This window comes from Toxotes jaculatrix, chromosome 2 (assembly GCF_017976425.1).
Source record: "Toxotes jaculatrix isolate fToxJac2 chromosome 2, fToxJac2.pri, whole genome shotgun sequence".
Lineage (NCBI taxonomy): Eukaryota > Metazoa > Chordata > Actinopteri > Toxotidae > Toxotes > Toxotes jaculatrix.
In genome coordinates, this window is record NC_054395.1 from 27,727,768 (window position 1) to 27,748,180 (window position 20,413).

Genomic DNA, 20,413 nt, shown 5'->3' on the forward strand with positions numbered 1-20,413 from the left:
GTGACGCAAACCGGCTGACGGTCACATGCGCGTGCTGAAGAAAGACAGCGCTTCCTGCTTCTTTCGTCCGACTGCCCCGCCCACAGCCGCCGGTCTGCTCCGCCACAGCCGGCGGATTTGCACTCTTTGTTTTGCTCGCATTAAAACCTAACTGGGGAAAACTTTAACCTCTCACAGCCTGGATACAACTAACTATCAGCGCTAAGTATATTTAGTCAAGCACATTAACCTCCTGACTGGCCCCTGGGCGAAGATTTATCCTTGGTTCCCCTCCGGATCCCCACTGTGCATTTTCATTATTTCCCCAGTCTCCCAGAAACCAACCAGTAGCTCTCATCAGTTTATTAATCCATTTGTCTTTTGACAGAAAAGGAATTGATAATGATTTTGATAACCGATTGATCGTGTAAGTCTTTTTCAAAGGAAAAAAAAATCAATTGTTCCAGCCGCTTAAATGTGACTTTGCTACTTTCCCAGTTTTCTATAATAGTAAACACAACTAAGCATGCAAATTATGTTTGCTTTCATCTATTAATTTTCTGATTACTTTCGCAGTCATTTTTACCTTACTTTACTTTACTTTATTGTCAAATGTCTTGTTTTGTCTGATCAACAGGCCAAAACCCAAAGGTGTTCAATTTACTATTGTTTATTACACAGTAAAGTCTTTGAGAAGCTGCAATCAGCAAATGTTTGGCACTGTTGCTTAAAATGTTTTGGTAATAACATGGCTGTGTGTTTCTGTTACATAATAATAATGCAGCTATAAATGTTGGTTAACCATTAATAAACAGTTTTAAACACTTCCTTATATGTTTTCAGGTTTGCAGTCAATACAAAGTTCCACAATCCATCAAGTCTACAGCTGTAAACGCTAATAAAGTTTATAAACTGATTTTGGTCCAGATGTCCAACACACCTTTTCCAGAAGATAATTGCAGGAAGACTGTCCACAATCTGGCAACCCAAAAGTTGTTCTTAGTGAGGACTTATAACTGATCTATAACGCCTAGTAAATGGTGTATTCATAAAGCCAGCCTCTATTAATGATGAAAGTCAGAAAGTGACTTCCATGGTACTGAATGTGCCATAATCATACATGTGATGTGTATAATGCAGCCAAACCCTGCTCTTTCTGAATGAATGACAGGTACACCTGGCAACTGTCCATGGTGCTGACACCCTCTTAAAATTTGGCATTTCACTATTTGCACCATCATAACCAACCATCTATAAATGACATTTAGAAACAACACTGTGAAAAAAAACAAAGACACAAACATACTCACAGAAAAATGGGAGTAAAGTTTTCAACAGTTAATGTATTGAAAAGGTCTGCGTGCGTTCAGTCAGTGAAAGCAACTCCCATCCACACAGCTGTGGTGGCGGAGGGATACCAGTGCCTGCATCCACGCAACCCTGCGCCTACAACTGGAAAGGAAGGACAGAACAGAAAATAAAGAACACACAGACTTGGACAAAATGCATTTAAAATGTCGAAAAAAATCTAAAACTCCAGGCCAAACTGTAAACTGAAACGGAACATGTGCACGAAAACTTCATAACGCCAGCTCAGAGCGGGGTTTCCTTTTACACACAGCTTCACGGGTTGAGCCCATTGTGTGACAACACGGGAAGAGGGAAGGAGGATGCGCACTATTTCCCGACGCGCAGTGACATTGTTCTAGAGTGCTCCACGATCAGGGCCATCTTTGGTTGTCCTCGCCGGTAACTGTGTGGACAGTGTATTCCATTCCTCATTAATGCCTAATGATTAATGAATAATATTTAACTTTGAACGAGCCGTTTGAAGCACTCGGGCAGAGAAAGGAAGCCAATTTCCCGGTCAGAGGACTCACTGGCATTCTTTCCTTCAATACCCTTCATTTCTCAAGGCAAAAAAAAAGAGGGCGAGACGGGAGAGGCGGTGATACAACATGGATGAGGAATATGATGTGATCGTTTTGGGCACCGGACTCACAGTAAGTAGTCAAGCTTCATTTGTTCTGCACCGTAACAACACAGATTAATTGTGCGAGCTTGCAAATGATGATGATTTTACCCGGAATAATAGGCCCCGCTGTCCTCTCTCCTACCCCAGAAGTGAAAGCCTCCTGCATCCCTGGGTGCTTGTGACATTAGGAAATTCTGATAAGAGATGCGCTTCAGAAATGTCTTTAAATTATTGTTGGTCTCGACCTGCCTGTGCATCACGTGAAGATAATTCCCCAGGAGTTATTTTTTTATTCGCACAGCAGGATCAGTGTTGTGTTACACCCTGTAGCATCTTTTAGGCGTAACCCCTCAATGTGTCATGGTCCTCTGTGCACAGACAGGCCTCCATCCTGAGGTTGGCGCAGGCCTGAGCACGGGTTTATTAAATGACTGTGCCTTTCACTGCTGCTGCTCTCGCCGCAGTTCCCTTCACTGATCACACCCAGTGCGCCACAAACATGCCTGATACGTTTTGTGCGATATTAACTGAGGTGTTCGTGCTCGTCAAAGTCGATATTTTGATAGTTTTCTGAAAGTATCAAATATCATTTTGTAAACGCGTAGTCAAAATAACCAGCATTTTTAGGATGTGACAATGAAAAGAACATAAGAACATAAATATAAGAATATAAATTATCATCATTATTATTATTACTACAGTAGAGTCATGGGTGAAACGATTCACCCGCGCATGCGCACACCGTTCCTCCTGTCTTCCCCTGCAGCCTTTCTGTCAAAACCTCCCAACTTGCATTTACAGTCAGGTTCCAGTCTGTTAGGCACAACTAGCTGAAACTCATGAAGTCTAATACAACAGTCCTTCAGTTAATCTTATTAAACCTACCCTCATTGATATATGAGGTGGACAAAATAATAGAAACACCAGAGAGGGAGCCTTGTCACTTTGTTAGGTCCACCAAGCTAAAGCTAATATATTAGAACCGTGCAATAAATCCAACCTTCATGAAAGTGGCGGTTTTGTGATCTGTGTTGTGTATTGCGCTTTATTGACTGAGTCCTGAGAGATCTCCTTTCCAAGTGGTGTCTTTTCATTTTCAAATTGACGTTACGTTGTTGATGGTAATGTTGGGTTCAATCTTGTTCTATGCAGGAATGCATTCTGTCTGGGATCATGTCTGTCAATGGGAAAAAGGTTCTGCACATGGACAGGAACCCCTACTATGGTGGGGAGAGCTCTTCCATCACCCCCCTGGAGGAGGTAAAGGGCTCCTGGGATCTATAAAACCAATCAATAGATTTTTATGTCCCTTAGTACATCTCTTTTTTATTTCCAGTGCCATCAGCTGCTGTTTTACAGTCTTAATTTATCCTCTGTTGGGCTTCAGATTCAGTGAGCTTCATAGCTTCATCTTTCCTGTTCTCTTTCACAGCTGTACAAGCGCTTCAATCTCCCAGATAGCCCACCTGAGTCAATGGGCAGAGGAAGAGACTGGAACGTTGACCTCATCCCCAAGTTTCTCATGGCCAATGGTCAGTCCCACATCCCTGAGTCTGAATGAAGTGTATATATAACCATAAACTGTCATCATGGACTGAGGAGATAGGTATATAGGCCTTATCGTATAATATATGATAAGGCCCAGAAATAAGGAATGAACGAATCAGACTACTCATTGGTGAAGTGACGTTCTCTATTCCGATGATGTAAAGTCAGAATGTTTGATTGATGAAGGTTGGCGACAGATATCAGTGTGTAACGTGTCTGTGTGTGATTGCAGGTCAGCTTGTGAAGATGCTGCTATACACAGAAGTGACACGGTACCTTGACTTTAAAGTAGTGGAGGGAAGCTTTGTTTACAAAGGAGGGAAGATCTACAAGGTGCCGTCAACCGAGACTGAGGCACTAGCTTCAAGTAAGTCGAATATGTGTCATCACAGTTTGTGAGCAAAGATGTAAAGAGTAGAAAATTTAAATCGCAGTTAAATAGTCCAGAATATGCACGTCAACATCAAGCCTTTGTTTGAACTTCCAGATCTGATGGGGATGTTTGAGAAACGAAGGTTCCGCAAGTTCTTAGTCTTTGTGGCCAATTTTGATGAGAATGACCCGAAGACCTTTGAGGGCGTGGACCCCAAAACCACAACGATGAGGGATGTTTACAAGAAGTTTGACCTCGGCCAGGATGTCATTGACTTCACCGGCCACGCCCTGGCCCTCTACAGGACAGATGAGTAAGAACAACAGAGACACTACAAGACACTACAAAGTTGTTCATAACAACTGTTTGATGCTTTGTTGCTTTATTTTTTAAATTTAACAGCTGCCTTTATAATTTTAATATATGCTCTAATGAAGATGTAATTAAGCTTTAATGAAGTTGTTGACCACCTATTGTCAACATTTAATTTTTTAATAAACCACTCAGCAGTGAGTAGGATTTTTTTTTTAAAACAAGTATTTATGCAGGTCAGGATGAACTTCTGTTCCTGTGTGTTGTCTTCTCTATCAGCTATCTTGATGTCCCCTGTTTGGACACGATCAACCGTATCAAACTGTACAGTGAATCACTGGCACGGTACGGAAAGAGCCCCTATCTCTACCCCCTGTATGGTCTGGGAGAGCTGCCACAGGGATTTGCCAGGTACTTCCATAGTTTTTGATGGTTGTGATAATAATGTATAGGTCGTCCTCAATAGTAAATACAGAAATGCAGTGCCACTCAACGATTTAACAAGTCTTGTGTGCTCGTCATCTATAGGTTGAGTGCAATCTATGGAGGAACTTACATGCTGAACAAACCAGTGGATGAGATCGTGATGGAAGGTGGACATGTGATTGGAGTGAAGTCTGAGGGCGAGGTAGAGCCATGATGATTTACTGTTCATAGTAAACGTTAGGGTGGACACACAGTGAGTTTGTTCACACACATATACTCATTCAGAGGAGATAAGAACGCGAGTTCTTCAATACATCGCCTGCACGTCTCCTTTATGCTGCAGGTGGCTCGTTGTAAGCAGCTCATCTGTGACCCCAGCTACATCCCGGACCGTGTCCGTAAGGCAGGTCAGGTGATCCGCGTGATCTGCATCCTCAGCCACCCCATCAAAAACACTAACGATGCCAACTCCTGCCAGATCATCATTCCTCAGAATCAGGTTAACCGCAACTCAGGTGAGGATCATTGTCAGTTCTCAGCGAATGCGCTATATGGTAGAACATAATTTCAAAGAGTTAAGTTCTTAGAAATTGGAGTAATAAGATCATTTGCAAAGATGCTCTTTCTGTTAAATGTAGTTGATTGGATCTTAAACCCTGGAGATATGGAGCTCACTTATGGAGACACAAAATTTGGCTACGTTTCCTTTCCAGAGAAACGTGTCAGTTTTAGCCGCCCACATCAAAATTAGCTTTTAGCTGCAAAATAGGTGGTCAGGACTAAAACATAATGACAGAGAATTATCATCCAACTCTGCAAACCTCCTCAGCTCTACAGAATACTGTAGTGTCTTTCAGCTCACTGTGTTGATTTTCTGATCTGTAACTTGACTGTTTTGGCTCATTCTCATGACTCAGCGTTTCCAGATGCAGCCTGCAGCTGTTTTCAGTGAATAAGCTCTAAAAACCCCACAGTGTATTAAACTAAAAGGAGGAGATGTCAGACTTACATCCACCAAGTGTCCAGATTCACAACTCCGAATGAATGATAATATCCTGTAAACAAGTGGCTGTTTGCTATTACGTTCTCCATAACAACTTTGTAAAGGGATTATATATCACTGTTGTGTTTACAGTTTGTTTCCTCTGCCCCCAAATGGCCAAAAAAAACCTTTCTGATTTGACTTTTTCCTCGTTGTAACCCTTTTGTCAATTCTCCAGACATCTACGTGTGCATGATCTCCTATGCTCACAACGTGGCAGCCCAGGGGAAGTACATTGCCATTGTCAGCACCACAGTGGAAACCAGCGAGCCGGAGGCTGAGATCGAACCGGCCCTGGAGCTGCTGGAGCCCATCGACCAAAAGTCAGTCTCACATTCACCTATTTACTTATTACTGTGCCATCGTTCAACATTTCGTGCATTTAATTTTTAACATTTTTTAAAAAAATTAAATACAATGAAAACTTGATATGAAGATATTTTAGAAATATTGTGGTTCTTAACCATATTTAAGGGAGTTTTTTCTTGTATTTTTTTGTTTTGAACAGGTTTGTGGCTATTAGCGACCTTTACGAGCCCACAGATGATGGTACTGAGAGTCAGGTGAGACTTTCATCATAAACAACAGTGCTGCCTGCTAAACATGATACCTCATCAGCATGTTTATATGTTAGCAGTTAGCTTAAAGCCCTGCTGTTACTAAACACAGCCACACACAGCGCCACTAACTTAGCTGTAGATCTTCAGTCTTCCTATTTTATCTTTCCCAGGTCTTCGGCTCACGGTCCTACGATGCCACCACCCACTTCGAGACCACTTGCAACGACATCAAGGACATCTACAAACGCATGACCGGGAGCGACTTTGACTTTGAGAACATGAAACGCAAACAGAACGACGTGTTTGGGGAGGATGAGCAGTGAGCGGTAGAAGGGGCCTCCGAGAGAGGGCGGGGCCGGAGGAGGAGGCGGGGCGAAAAGGGGGCGAAACAGGTGGCAGAGCCAGCGGCAGAGGGCCGGGGCTGCCTGAGCAGTGCTTGAAAAACAAATGGGTAGGGGTAAAGATAAAGAGAAATGTGAGTGTGGCGAAGGGGGTGTTATTTCTGGGCTCTGCCTGCCCCAAGCCCTTTGCCTCCTTTTCCTTACGTCCCTCTCTCGCTTGACACACGTTCAAACACATAAATGCTCACAAACACAAACATACACGCTGTTCAAATACTCACACTCCCTATCTGTCACTGAAAAGCAGGGTTGATATGGTCTTTCATTCCATTGTAGAATTTACAGTATAATCATGTCTTAACTATTATAATTAGAGGTGAATTTATTACTTGTTGTTGGCGATTTTCAAAGCATTTCATTCTTTCTGTAATGTCTTTCTCCTCATATCAGAGTTTGGGGTGGACGGACGTTCGACGGCATTGCGAGGGCTGAATTGCGAGCTCTGACATGAGAGATCTCTAATGGCTTAGTGTAGAATCCTCTGGAAGGGTCACCTCCAGTTGACATGCATGCATCTTTTACACACAGTAGTATTGTACATAGACTCAAACGACACTGCGGTATGAAGGCTGGACCATTCCACGCATCGCTCCTGTCAACCCTGCTTTCACTTTTCTCTTACTTGGTCTTTTACCTGTGTTACTTCAATAGACGCCGCTCCTTTTGGCAAAATCTGTCGGTCGGGCAAAAAAAAAAAATGTGATGAAAAGTTACATATAAATGGGCTGTTCTGTCAACTGATAGTGCTCACTTTGCAATGCTGTTGTGTTCCCTGTGCTAGCAGGCAAGCTAACCAGTGGCTATTAATTGTCACCCCCCCCCCTCCCCTCCAAAAAAATACTGTTCCTTTGTTTATCTCTGTTATGTAATGTCAGTTTTTGAATTTGAATAGTTTGCTTTCTAACATTTTAAATTATTGAAGAGTTTTATTTCTATATATTTGGTGCACATTTCACTGGCTGAAGTTATGAAGTTTACAGAGCTGAGGTTGAAACTGTGGTCTTCAAGTTGAACATTGAAAAAGGGAACGTCGGGAGCTGAACAGGCAGGATTTGTCCGGTTTTAGGTGAGGCTTTCTGTGAAGAACTCGGGAAGATTTGGAGCGAGTGATGAAAACAAGCTGAGAAAGTGTGCCATGGGGAAAAGAATGTATGAGGAGGATGTTTCTGATTTGACGTTTGCTGAGTTTCACCTACGAGTGAAAAGAGGGCGAAGACTGAAATTTCAGCTCATAGTGAAAGCACCAGATTGTGTCTTGGTTGTTTCAACCCTTGTGTATGTCACTGAGATAAGTCATTCCCCTAGAGACTAAATCCTATGATAAATTGTAGTAGTTAGAGGGAAAAGCTGGAATCTACCATAATTTCAAAAGATTTTGTAGCATAGCAAAAGTATGAAGCCACAGTTACAAGTGCCGCCCCACAAGAGTGAACCAAGATGCTTTTATTTGGTTGTAGCCTTAATTTGGGGTCTAATTCAAATGTTTGGGCCCTTTTGACTGCTTTGTTTTAACAAACAGTTAGTGGCAGGTCAGTGTTGTGCCAAAAATGGTGTTGCTGTTATTGGCAAAACTTGCTGGCAGAGCTAAAGGTTCAGTTTGGTGGTGCACTTTGCTGTGCAGATCTGTCTGAATACAGTGGAGGGGGTATTGTTTTCCACCAAAGCAGGGCTGTTGTACTTGTACACCTGAGTGGAGGCAGTTCCTTTTCTCTCTGCAGTGCACACACTCACATCCGGACTGATCTGTGGCTTGGCTTGTTACACATCAACAACAAACAAGATGAGACGCTCTGATCCTTTTCTTTACAAATACTGAAGCAGTTCCACTTCACTTTATCCACCACGACCAATCCCTTAACAACTCTAAACAAGGTTCACGTGTTTGGGGTGTTGACGTGTCTTATTGTTATGCTCTATTTATTTGAATTTCACTGATGTATTGTGAAAAGTTTTATGTCAAATGCATATGCTATGCTGTTAGTTTATGATCTGATGACAAAATGGATTTTAAAAGTGATGCACACCGAAATTATCTGTTTTTGTTTGTTATTTGCTGTGTTCATGTGTTATGTTTACCTTAATTATTGATCATTCCAGTGTGGCATCATGATTTAATATGATTATTAGTATTCCTAAGAAACAGGTTTTGATGGAAGGATAACAGCAACAGTTTGGCATTTAGCTGAAATCAGAATCTCTACAGCGGTGTATTCACAACAGTCTCACACTATGCATTGTTCAAAATCGTGCGTGGTCTTCATCCTGGAAACGTGTTATCAGATAAAAACTGGAATACTGTTTACTCTTTGAACATAGATATATCTGAAGCCCTCCCTTCCCTGCCCTCCCTCATCATCAAATACTCTCCCCTCTTTTTTTATTTATTGAAAACAAAAGCCTCATGTGTGGTTGTACTGTTTTAATTTCCATCCAGTTTGGCCTTTGAAAACCACTATTGACAATATCCCTTGAATTTGACAAATGAAATAGTTCAGGCTGAGTAGTAGAAAACTTACTGTCCTTGTTTGATCACTAGTATGTGAACAATGCCTAATGTCTTGTGTAACAAATAAAATGAATTAAACTATGAATGAAATGATAGAAAAATAAAAAGCACATGGCAAACCTGGAAGGCCCCCGATTTTGTTTTGTGTTTCTTTTTGATGATTCAATCACTACATCCGGATGAGTAACCTCCTGTGGGAGGATTGTCTTCACATACATACATACAATAGTATTTTATATACACTTGTACTAAAAATACAACTTACAGAATGATAGTTTTAATAATTACACATTACTCTGAAATAGAAGAAACTAAGAATAATCTGATAAATATCTTTGAAGTTGTGAACAGTTAGTTAGTGTACAAGACATTTTGGAGTAAGAGCAGATTGCTGCAGCACAAATGGACATTTTGTGGTTGCCATGCGACCAGCAGAACATTGAGTCTCTGTCATAGATACAGAACACAGAGCTTGAGTCCCATTCAAATTCAGGCGAAGGCACAAAGGGATCATTCAGTCCTTCACTGTATTTGCCGAACTATACGTCCTCATTATTCCTTCATTTACAGCTTTTTTTTTCCCCACTGTAGTCTCTAATCTGCCACCCCCTCTTTTCTCTTTTGTAACCACACCTGTGTGTCACTGCTCCTTACAAAATATTTGACAACCTCATTCAGAGACTGTGGCAACATGTCATTTTAGCCTTGTGGAGTCCCAGTTCTCGTTCATTCTTTGTCCAATAACCATGCCGCCTTAATTGCTGTGACCTGCAGTGAGGCACCAAGGCGGAGCTGACTCAGCTAGAATTACACACGACCCACCACGTAGCTCTCATATGGATGACCCAGAAGTCTCTCTATCTCTGCCTTGGGCACCACCCAGCACTTGCCCAGGTGGCGTTTCCGCACCGTGTCTTTCAGTGTCTTGTCTTGCAAGGTGACCGGCATGTGCTCTGATCCCCACCTCAGGACCCCCCTGGCTAAAACTGCTTCCTTGTTTGCGCGGTGAGCGCCTCCGTTCACATGATCCTTCACCACGGTTACACTCATGTCAGCATGTTGAAACTGGCCTGTAGGCAGATAAAGTACAGCAGTGGTGGAAGGTAACTAAGTATATTTACTCAAGTACTGTGCTGCTTCAGGGGAATACTTTACTTTTTACTCCACTATACTTATTTCAAAGTTACTTTTCTGAGATTATACTTGCAACACACTGTTAAAAATTAAACCAGTGTACCCCCTCTTGTTTACCTTAATGTGGTGATAGAAGTACTCAGATCCTTCACTTCATTAAAAATACCAAATACCACAATGTAAAAAATACTCAGTTAAATACTCATTTTACCTCTTTGGGGCTAAAACAGAGGAACCATCTGAAAACTATCTAGGGGAAATCTTTTCTGGCAAAACTGCGATAACCTGCTCATAGATACTGTTTTTTTGTCAGCCAGAGGTACTTCCATCTATAATATTAATATCAATTGATAATTACTGTTTATATTTTACAATATTATCAAATGTTTTAAGTGTAAAATCATAATCTCTACCTGTAGCTGTCAAACAAACACAGTGGAGAATAAGGTATCACAGTGGCACTGCAAAGATGCATAAAATGGGATTGCTCAAGTTACGTACAAGTACCTGAGATTTGCACTGAAGTGGGGTGTGAGTCGTTGGCAGTTTCACTAAACAGACATTTCTCCTCTAAACTTCTCAGATGGTTTCATTCAAATAACTGTTTCAGAACCAAAAAAGTTTTGTATTGAATCTTATCCGGGACTTTTACTTGTGATAGAATATTTTACATTGTTGTATTCACACTTTTTCTGAAGGATCTGAATACTTACCATAGCACCACTGAAGGACAGTGTACATACCCAGTAGGCCCTGGGTTGATGGAGACAGCCCCCGTCCATCGGCGATGTAAAAGCCCAGGTGAGCCATCTGTAGGTAACTGGGATGTTTATAGTGGTGGAACAGGACCAGGAACCGCACGTCCCTGGCCAGGTCAATCCAGCAGCTCCGATGGTTGTCCACGGCAACCGTCACACCCTGCCTCGTCACAGATCCCTGCTGATTGATGGGAAGGACATCTCGCCCTTCACCTTCCACCACGACAGTGTCCAATGAGACTGTGATCATAATGTCCCCAGAGCCGCCTGTGGCTGTGGAGATGGTGAGGTGGTCGAAGTAGGTTCGGGGGCGGTCTTCAGCGCAGTGCTTTGAGGGAGCCCCTATCAGGTGGCCATCCACAATGGTCCCTTGTTGGGGGAGGAAGCCCATGTACTCATTTGGTAATGCATCCAATCACAGACTACCAAAAGAGGTGTAATATCTGAAATTAGAGATATTACTGAAATGCATACCTCTCTCTGGGTCCTCTAACAGTCTGAGGATGTCATTGGCCCTGCCGTCCACTGTGAAACACAGGTTCTGATGCAGCTTTGGCAGCTGGACCACAAAATGTGGATCTCCATCAACTACAACAGAAAACACTGAGCATTAATAAAACATGAGCACATAAAATTTATGCAATTTGCAAATTATTTTTAGGGTGTAGTTCAAAACACATAAACAAAACTGTAACTCAACCTGAGGAGGAGAGGACCCTCATGGTCCTCAGTCCAGATGGAGATTCTAAAAGCACAAGACATTCAGCTAAAGGACAGTCCTCCTCATTCCCAAGCACTGAAAACAATGACAGGACTAGACATGTATTGCATGTTGTGTTTCTATAATAAATCACGTTATTTAAGACATTCAAGACACTAAATACTTACCAAATGATCCTGTGTCAGCAGTGTCATCCCCTGAAAATAGGGCAGAAAACGTGTTTGGTGTGATTTTCAGGATTGAAAAGCTTCAAAACCACAGAACTGCCTCCGATAAAGATTTAAAACTCACAGGCATCATAGTTGAGATCGTAGTCATAGTCGTAAGTAGCTTCATAGTCTGGGAAATGGAAGAAGAATTGAGAACAGTTCAGGATACATCCTGCTTCTCAGCAAAGAATTTTAATTTTGCAGGCGATGACGGGATATGAAGGACTGACAGAGACTCACCTTTCACAAGGTCAATATCTGTTTTACAGAAAAGAGATAGAAGATTACTCACTCTTCAGGCCCAGTGCTGTCACTTAATTCATTATCATGCTATGTCATATTTAAACAGCTGTCAGAGTATTTTATTACATTTAAACAGGAGTGGAAGGTAATTCAGTACACTGACTTCATCACTGAGGTGCTGCTATTTCACTTGAGCATTTCCATTTGATGCTACTTTTCTCTTGCACTTCACTGTATGATCCCTAAATTTATCTTGTGACCCTTTGCAGGTTGCAGACCCCAAGACTACACTAACCGTACATAAAATGTGTAAAACATCAACCAGCTACAACTGTATCAAAGTAGATTTTGCTGTTGATACCTGTGTATTTTCACTTAAGTAGGATTTTTACATTGTGGTATTTGGTACTTTTACTAAAGCAAAGGATCTGAGTATTTCTTCCACCTCTGCATTTAAATGCATCTATACCAGATAAAATGAAATTAAAACCTCATAAAAATGATTTGTTGATGTAGAGAGGAAGTTAAGTTTTACCTTTCCTCTGAATCTGAATGGAAGTAGAGACATCTAGTGGAGGGATAAAAAACATTCAGTTAGGAATAAATACAGACAAGTCTGCGTCTGTATAATTCAGTTTGTAACTTCTCAGGGAACACAAAGGCTATGATTGCAGGTTTCATTTGTCTTGCATCAGACAAATGAAACGTACCCAGAAGCCCTGCTGCCTCCCACAGTCTCGGCCCATCTGTTACACCAGGCATGGGAGCGAAGGTGGCAGACACCAGGGTGGCGATGCTGAGGTCTGTGTCGTCGCCTGCGTTCGTCTGGTTGTCTTTCACTGCTGGTGCCGGTGCCGGGGTGGGAGAGATGAGCGGAGATGACACCTCAGGCAGAGCGGTGATGATTCCAGGCTGGGGAACATCTGGAGCAGATGTGCTCCTGTTCTCCGCCTCTGTGGAGGGCGCTGTCACTTTGACAGGAGGGAGATCTGTCCTGTCTGTGCTGGGCTGTGGGGTTAGGTGTTTGCCAGGCAGGGGCACAGCGTCGGTTCTGACTGAACTGACTAAAGGTGTGGTGGAGAATGTTGGCACAGAGGGAGTGGTTGTTTTCATGGCGTTGGGCTGGGGGGTGGAGACTTTTCCGGGTGCAGGTGGTGGCGCTGTTTTTAGAGCATTTAGCACAGATGTGGATATCTTTCCGGCAGGAGGAGGAGAAGCAGTTTTAGAATCATTTTGGGAAGGAGTGGGCTTTTTACCAGATAATGGTGCTGGGGCAGTTTTAACTGAGCTGGGACTTGAGGTTGTGGTTGTTTTCTTGGACGGTGAAGCCACTGTTTTTGCCGGGGAAGTTGATGATGAGCTTTTTTTGGTTTGTGGTGTCTTTGGAGGTGGCTGAGGAGGGCCTGGTCTGGTTTTGTTCGACCTGGGGTGAGAAGGTGGGCTGGGCTTCTTTGCAGCACCAGCGGCTGACATTTTGGCAGTAGCAGTAGTCGTTGCTGTTGTGGTCGTGGTGGCTGCTGCCGTGGGTTTTACAGTGGTCGGAGTTTGAGCTGCTTCGTCTGCATCTGGCTTAACTACAACTAAAGAGGTGACTGGTGTCACAAAGTTATATTTGAGGGAGAGATTTGTGGCCTTGTCTGTGAGTAGCCTCTGAGTTGCAGGGTCAGTACTGTTCAGTTTGGCCAGTAGCAGCTCCTTGATGGTGAAATACGCCCAGAGGCGTTTCACAAAGCTGGAGATACCTTCTACACCACTTGAACACTCCAGTGAATCTGCACTCTGATTCACCTTTGCATGAGAAATCAAAACATCATTCTCCAGCCTGACATGTTGCTTTGAGTCAGTGGCGGACATTGACACCTTTAAATCTTTGACCCCTGGTTTAACCCTCCCAGCCACAACCAACTCAGAGCCTTGAAAGTAGTTCGGGAACAGGGTGCGGGAGACGTCGAACGCCTGATCGTCCAGGTAGGACAGCTGGATGTCTGATAGCAAAGGGCTGGCTACTTCATCATAGAAGCCCTTCAGCTGCAAGGCTGCATCTGCATCCTCGTACACCATCCTAGCTACGCCCCGGTTATCCAGAGCCAGGCGTTTCAGGAGGAGGAAGTCTGCGTCATCTCCAAAGGCGAGACCAAATAGAGAGGCGGAGCCTAAGGCCTTCTTGGCATTACTGAGGATGGTTTCACCAGCTGTTACCCCAATGGTGGCTTCCCCATCAGTAAGGAAAATTACCAGGGGGACACGACGAGATGAGAGGTGGCTGGAAGAGCCAGAGGATGGAGGGTTTACGAGCTGGGCGGCTGAAAGCAGAGCTGCATTGATATTGGTCCCTGAGACAAGAGCGGAACAATGGGAACAATCAGTGTTGAAGGCGGAGCGCAACCACAGAATAAGGAAGTCATTGATCAACTTACTACAGTGCCACAGCTCAGACAATATCACGTTTCGACTCACATCCTTCTGCAATGATCCTCTTCACAAAGTCTTTGGCGTCTCGTACATTCTGCCGAGTCGCCCGCACTGTCCGTCCTTTCTTCCAAGTGTGAACTTTGTCTGAGAAAGTGATGATGTTGAAGTGGTCTCCCTCTCTAAGGTCCCCGAGGATGGTGCTCATGGCCTGCTTGGTCTACTAACAGAAACAATTACAATTAATGACAGAAAATCCACGTTTGATTCGGCGGAATATTGTTGTATTCTGTTTCCTCATCTCTGAGCTCTTGTTTCCTTAGCATAGCTCTAGTTATAGGGGGGTAAAAGGGAGTTTGTCCACTTTACCTGTTTTATCTTGGTGCCTATCATTGAGCCACTGATATCAATGACAAATATAACATCCTTAGGAACCACAGGAAGCCCTCTGGGTGCGAAATAATGCACAAAGTAGCCATCATACACCTGAGGGAGAACAAGAACAGAAAAGGAAAAGGTGGTAAAAGGCATCCTTTGCTGCCGCCTAAAACACAATTTTCTATTGTGACGAACAAACTCACTTTGAAAAGCCAGACATGAAAAATACTGCTCACCTGGACATCACCTATGAGGTCCCTGAGGTCCACGTCATACTGAATGATGAAGTCTGCATCCAGACCCTTGGCGGAGACGCTGTTCTGCTGCTGCAGGTTGGGACTGTAGTGAACTCGAGCACAACCAGCACTCCGCTCGACGTGAGTGGAGGGAGGGGCGTCTGAATCACCTGCAGAACAAGATGCTTCCTGCGTGAGTCAAATCCATGTAGTGGTTGGAAAAAAATGGTTTAAGTCATGATTAATCGTATTTCCCAAAATGTCAAACTATTCCTTTAAATGCTGTCGTCAGTATAATCAGTTGTGATTCATCATATAGACATTTATTCAGCTAGGAAGTCTTCCTGAGAGATTCCACACTTAGTGCTCTGAACATCCAGTGGTGGATACCTGGTAGTGTACCTGCACTTCACAGTATTGCAACAGTATTCAAGGGTGATTTTCTTCTTTAAAAAGCTGCTTATCCCAAAAACCCATCTCCAGTATATCTTGATTTGTGATAAGATTTTTTACCTTTTGCGGTGTTGGAGAGCAGTCGGGTTGTCTTGAGAGGAAGGACTTTGATGAAACTGATGCCCGTCCGCTCTGTTATACCTACATCTAACGTCAGGTTCTGCACGGCCTGCCCAGGCCTCAGACCCAAACTGAGCTCGTAGCGGCCTAGTCGCCGGGGTAACAGCTCTTCGTAGGACAGAGAGAAGGACATCCGAGCTCCTGACGGCACGCTCACTGCCACACGAAACTTCTCAATCTCCCTCTCTCTGGAGCATTGACGTGTAAAAAGGAAAAACATGCAGTATAATATTTCAAGTTAAACATATAAAGATTCTTTAGTAAACCACCTTCACATTTTTACTCTGTGGTTAAAAAAAAAAAAAAAGATTTGCCCGTGACTGACTTGGTAGCGACAAGTCCAGCTGTTTTTCCTTGCTTCTTAGCGGCGTCGTATATTTTCCTGGCAGCAGCTCTTTCCTTCACCTGGGCCACATACACCTTGCCATTAGAGGTGCTGATGGGACAGAGGAAAGGGGAATAAGAAATAGCTCTCTGTGTGGCTCACAGTAGCCAGATTATATTTCAGTCAGAAACACGCCTGGCCTGCATTGAGTTGTTCAGCACGATGACTTTATTTTGCGCCTTGTATTTCCACAGCTATCACAAAGCTGCTTCACAGACACGCATCATACTTGTTTACAGACGGAGTTCATACCATGTGAAGCGAAGGTGGAGTCATAAACGGGTTGAGTGGAAAAAAGAGTAATTTCCCTCTAAAAACAGCATTAATAAGGTGATCTCGCACGCCAGCGATGCTCCGGAGGAGCGCCGCTCTGTGCTACGCCCCCCCCCAAAATCCCAACCAAAACCAGCACTCAAAATGGGATCCAGTTCACACAGTGCCCGTCGCAGACTTTGGGGACCACTGATGTCACGTGACAAGGTGCTAAATTAAGGTCAAGTCCTTTGAACAAATATATCCAAAGAGAGAAAAACATCAAGGGCTAACTAAAATAAACCCACAGGCCTGAAGCCGGCTCTTGTTTGAGACAGAGCAGAATGGCATGAGAGAGCGGAGTGGAAAAATGGAGGCGCTTGTATTTCTATGTGTGGCTGGCTGAGGGGGTAAAGGAGGGCTGTACATCAGTGACCTGCACACAGAACACAGAGTTCTTAGTTTCAGACACAGATATGCCAAAGAACTTACCACAGCTTTTTTTTTTTCCCTCTGGGTATTTGGTGATGTGCAGACGTCCGTACGGGTGAAAATATGTGAGAAGTGTAAGTGTGCGTGTGTGTGTGTGAAAGAGAGTGACATAGAGGGAGAGATGTGACAGATTATGGTTGTAAAATGTTGTACAATTTCCAGGCTCACACATACTTGAAAAATCGAAGTGTACATCCACCTCCATGTGCATACAGGAGGTGTAGGCGTGTGTGTATGTAGCATATCTAAACTGGCTCGGTGCCTTGGTAAACTGTGCGGGGGAGAAAAGGGGGGGACTCCTGTCATTTTCTCTATTAACTTTCTGACTTGAGTTTACAAAGCCTGGTATTCATCTGCCCTCGGGTTCCCCCCTCCTCCTGACCTGCTTCCGCTCCCAAATCCAGGTCCAGGCTTGCTGTTTGGCCTGCAATGTTGACTTATTTGTTTTGTTTATATTTAGCATTTTTAAAGGAGCGCGGTTTCCAGCCCTCTTAGTAATCAAATTATGCATCTACTCCAGACCGGAATTCTAGTTCCTTACATAATTCCTCTGATGTTTTATTTCTGGATTCTGACCATCAGCAAGAACATTACTTTTATTTATTTCAGCTTCTCAGCTCATAGCAGGGAAATATTATTTCTACAGGCAAGATATAATATTTTCCTGCCAGCTGCAGTAAACAGTAGGTGAGCTGTCATTTAAAAAAGGTCACCACTTGTTGTGGAAAACAACCATCCAAAAGTGAGACACAGATACAGTAATGTTAGAGATTATATTACAGAAAACCGAAAGACAGACACACAAACACAGATAAATAAATGGAGAATGTAGTGATGTGGAAATACTGTAGGTAACAGTCAGTAACAGTGAAAGGAAGATAATGAAGGACTGACTTACATGGTGAAGTTAGAGATGAACGCAGAGGAGGGCAAGTCCACCTCAAAGGCGGCTTCCTTGATGATGGGGAGCTGGTTCCATACTGAACTCTGGACTGTGGTAACAGCATAGCGGGACACCACTGAACACCTGACATGGTAGTCTGTCACCTTCAGCTAGTAACACAACAAACACACGTCTAAATCACTTTAGTTTGGAGGAGAAAGCTGTTAAGTTGAGGATTCACAGAAGTTTTTTTTATCATAGAGGAGCCAACGTCTGTGCGAGACATTATTTTTGATCCACTGAATGTCAGAAAGGCCGGTGCGGTGCCCTGCGCTTGCCACGGGAATGAAACTTATTTGGATCGAGAAAGGTGTGGAATCATCCCCACAGATTATAACTGTAGGTTCATGCCAAATTTATTTACTGATGACACACCGGATAGCCATGGATGCTTACTCAGACCCACAGTCCAACCCTGAGGCGTCGGAAAAATAAATCCCAAACCTCACACATAACTGCTTTTGCTGTTTTTTTCCCCCCATATCACGGTTTGCCCTGCATTGCTCTGACGAGTCAACGAAACAACACAAAGCAATTCCCTGCATGGTGTCTCTGCCCTCCTCTTGTTTACTCGGGTAATGCTGGCGCCTGCTGAGACCAGTCTGGTCAGTGCCGGCCACATGAGTGCAGGACGAGGCGACAGGCAGGAGGAAGAGAGCCACATCAGCTCCAGCTCGCTGGTATTCAGGAAAGCTGTGGTCTGTGCCATACAGACTGTGTATTACTGTATGTTCTCAGGGAGCTGCTTCACAGTTAACACTGAAGCAAACTGAGGGGAAACCACAGTGGAGCTACTGATGATAGCCTGAGAAGTTCTGTTGTTCACTTTGTAGAATAGAGGACAAGACCAGGACTACACTCATTCCACACTCCACAAAGATATTACAAAAACAGTGCTGCTTTCCACAAGTTACTGTGTGAATATTTTGTATATATGGATGACTAAGGACATAATACTGAGTACCATCAGGTAATAATGAAGAAGTGCAGGAGACAATGTGCTACACTTTGTTTCACAGCCCAGTATTTAAACACATAACCTACAAAACTATAAACTATTTTATTTTTATAGCCATAAAGGCATGTTCTTCTTCCCAAGGCTAAGAATAATATTTTGCTCCAGAGCAGCAATAAAGTAAAAAATTCATTTAAGACATTAAAACTATATAAACAGCGATAAAAAAAACTTTACAGAGAGATTTCTCAGAGTCAGTTTTGTAAATATCTTATGTTTTTTTTAATGAATTATAATATAAATAATTTCATTTCAATGTCAAGACAATTACAATGTTGTAACCCCTTCATCTTTGTCTTCTTCTTGTGTACTTACATATATGCACCCAGTAAGTATTTTACTGATGTCTTAAATAATTAATTTGAGGGCTGTAATTCAAAGCCTTACTCTAACATTTTAATGAATATATGGCATTTTATGTGCAGCACTATTACGAACAAACTGCACAAACTTACCACTGGTTTTGTTGGTTTGCTTTGACGTTTTACTCTCTGGAAGAGAAACAGAGCAAGAGTCAATCAAGTGCATGGTTAGTTCTGTAAAATTCTTGATAAATGTTGTTAAGAGAAGCCAATGGCACATTGTAGTCATTCAGAGCTTAAAAATATCATTTCCTAATGCCACCATTTGGTTAAAATGCCTCCTTTTTGAAGTAATCTGTACAATCTGACTATGTGAGGGTTGGGTCGAGATTTTGTGTCAAAGCAGTCTGAATCAAAGCCATTCATGAATGGAGGGGAAGTGGAACTGGAAATAAATGCTTTCACTGTACACAGGCCCAGTGAAGGTGCACGGTTTGGTCTCAAATGTTAATTTTGCACACAAGTCACTGCTGTGTCAATACATTACCACATATCCTGGTCATTGCTGGGAATTTAACATAAACAAGTAACTTTTAAGAGTGGAAACCCTTTATAGGGGACACACAAATCATTTAATTTACATAAAGAATAGGAGTATGTGAAAAAACCTGCCTGCGTGAACCAATGCTAGCGGCAAAAGCTCACTTTAGGAAACTTGTTGCACATGTTCAACAACAGTTTGCAGACCAATAGCTCCAGCAAATACATGTGACTGAGGAATGGTTGAGCTACAGATGTTCTTGTGTATTTAAATACAAAATAAAGCGCTGTATAATTGTTAGACTGTCCTTTTACCTGAAGGGGTGTGTTTGAGAAAGTAGCATGAACTGTTTCACTGACGAATAAACAAAATCTCACCTGTAAAAGAATATTTGCTCCAAGGCGTGCTTCATAATCCCCTGACAATCCCTCTTGCACATAAAAAGAGAAGAAAACTAGAATGCACTGGATTTTTAAGTTCATCATGTTGATAACAATTCAGATTTCAGAAGGCTCCAGAATGAAGCTGAATTGCCCAGTGGTCTCAGGTTATCAGCGGGACTGAGGCAGCTCGTACAGCAGGACGCTGCGCACACACCTCACATTTTACACCTTATTTTTTTCCAAGGGGCAGTCTCTCTCTCTCCCCTCCTTCACCTCAGCTTAGTTTTAACAGCTCCACTGCAGCGATAATAATAAAT

At 42.9% G+C, this 20,413-nt stretch overlaps 2 protein-coding genes across 2 annotated transcripts; one reads left to right on the forward strand and one right to left on the reverse strand.

Moving 5' to 3' along the window:
• Nucleotides 1-1,716: 1,716 nt before the first annotated feature.
• Nucleotides 1,717-7,442, forward strand: gdi1 (GDP dissociation inhibitor 1). The gene is made up of 11 exons (XM_041057096.1): nucleotides 1,717-1,982; nucleotides 3,107-3,214; nucleotides 3,387-3,486; nucleotides 3,735-3,869; nucleotides 3,990-4,188; nucleotides 4,467-4,598; nucleotides 4,716-4,815; nucleotides 4,957-5,128; nucleotides 5,834-5,978; nucleotides 6,164-6,218; nucleotides 6,386-7,442. Exons 1-11 carry the CDS (start codon nucleotides 1,938-1,940, stop codon nucleotides 6,536-6,538), a joined length of 1,344 nt encoding a protein of 447 aa, XP_040913030.1. The 5' UTR covers nucleotides 1,717-1,937; the 3' UTR covers nucleotides 6,539-7,442.
• Nucleotides 7,443-9,245: 1,803 nt separating this feature from the next.
• On the reverse strand, nucleotides 9,246-20,198 carry itih6 (inter-alpha-trypsin inhibitor heavy chain family member 6). Its single transcript, XM_041056987.1, has 17 exons — nucleotides 20,091-20,198; nucleotides 19,326-19,361; nucleotides 17,811-17,965; nucleotides 16,109-16,219; nucleotides 15,724-15,971; nucleotides 15,211-15,380; nucleotides 14,966-15,082; nucleotides 14,645-14,816; nucleotides 12,898-14,520; nucleotides 12,723-12,755; nucleotides 12,185-12,202; nucleotides 12,027-12,074; nucleotides 11,903-11,932; nucleotides 11,715-11,810; nucleotides 11,489-11,602; nucleotides 11,000-11,383; nucleotides 9,246-10,192 (listed from the first exon to the last, which is right to left on the reverse strand). The coding sequence occupies exons 1-17, from the start codon at nucleotides 20,196-20,198 to the stop codon at nucleotides 9,930-9,932; spliced, it is 3,726 nt and encodes a 1,241-aa protein (XP_040912921.1). The 3' UTR covers nucleotides 9,246-9,929.
• Nucleotides 20,199-20,413: the final 215 nt, after the last annotated feature.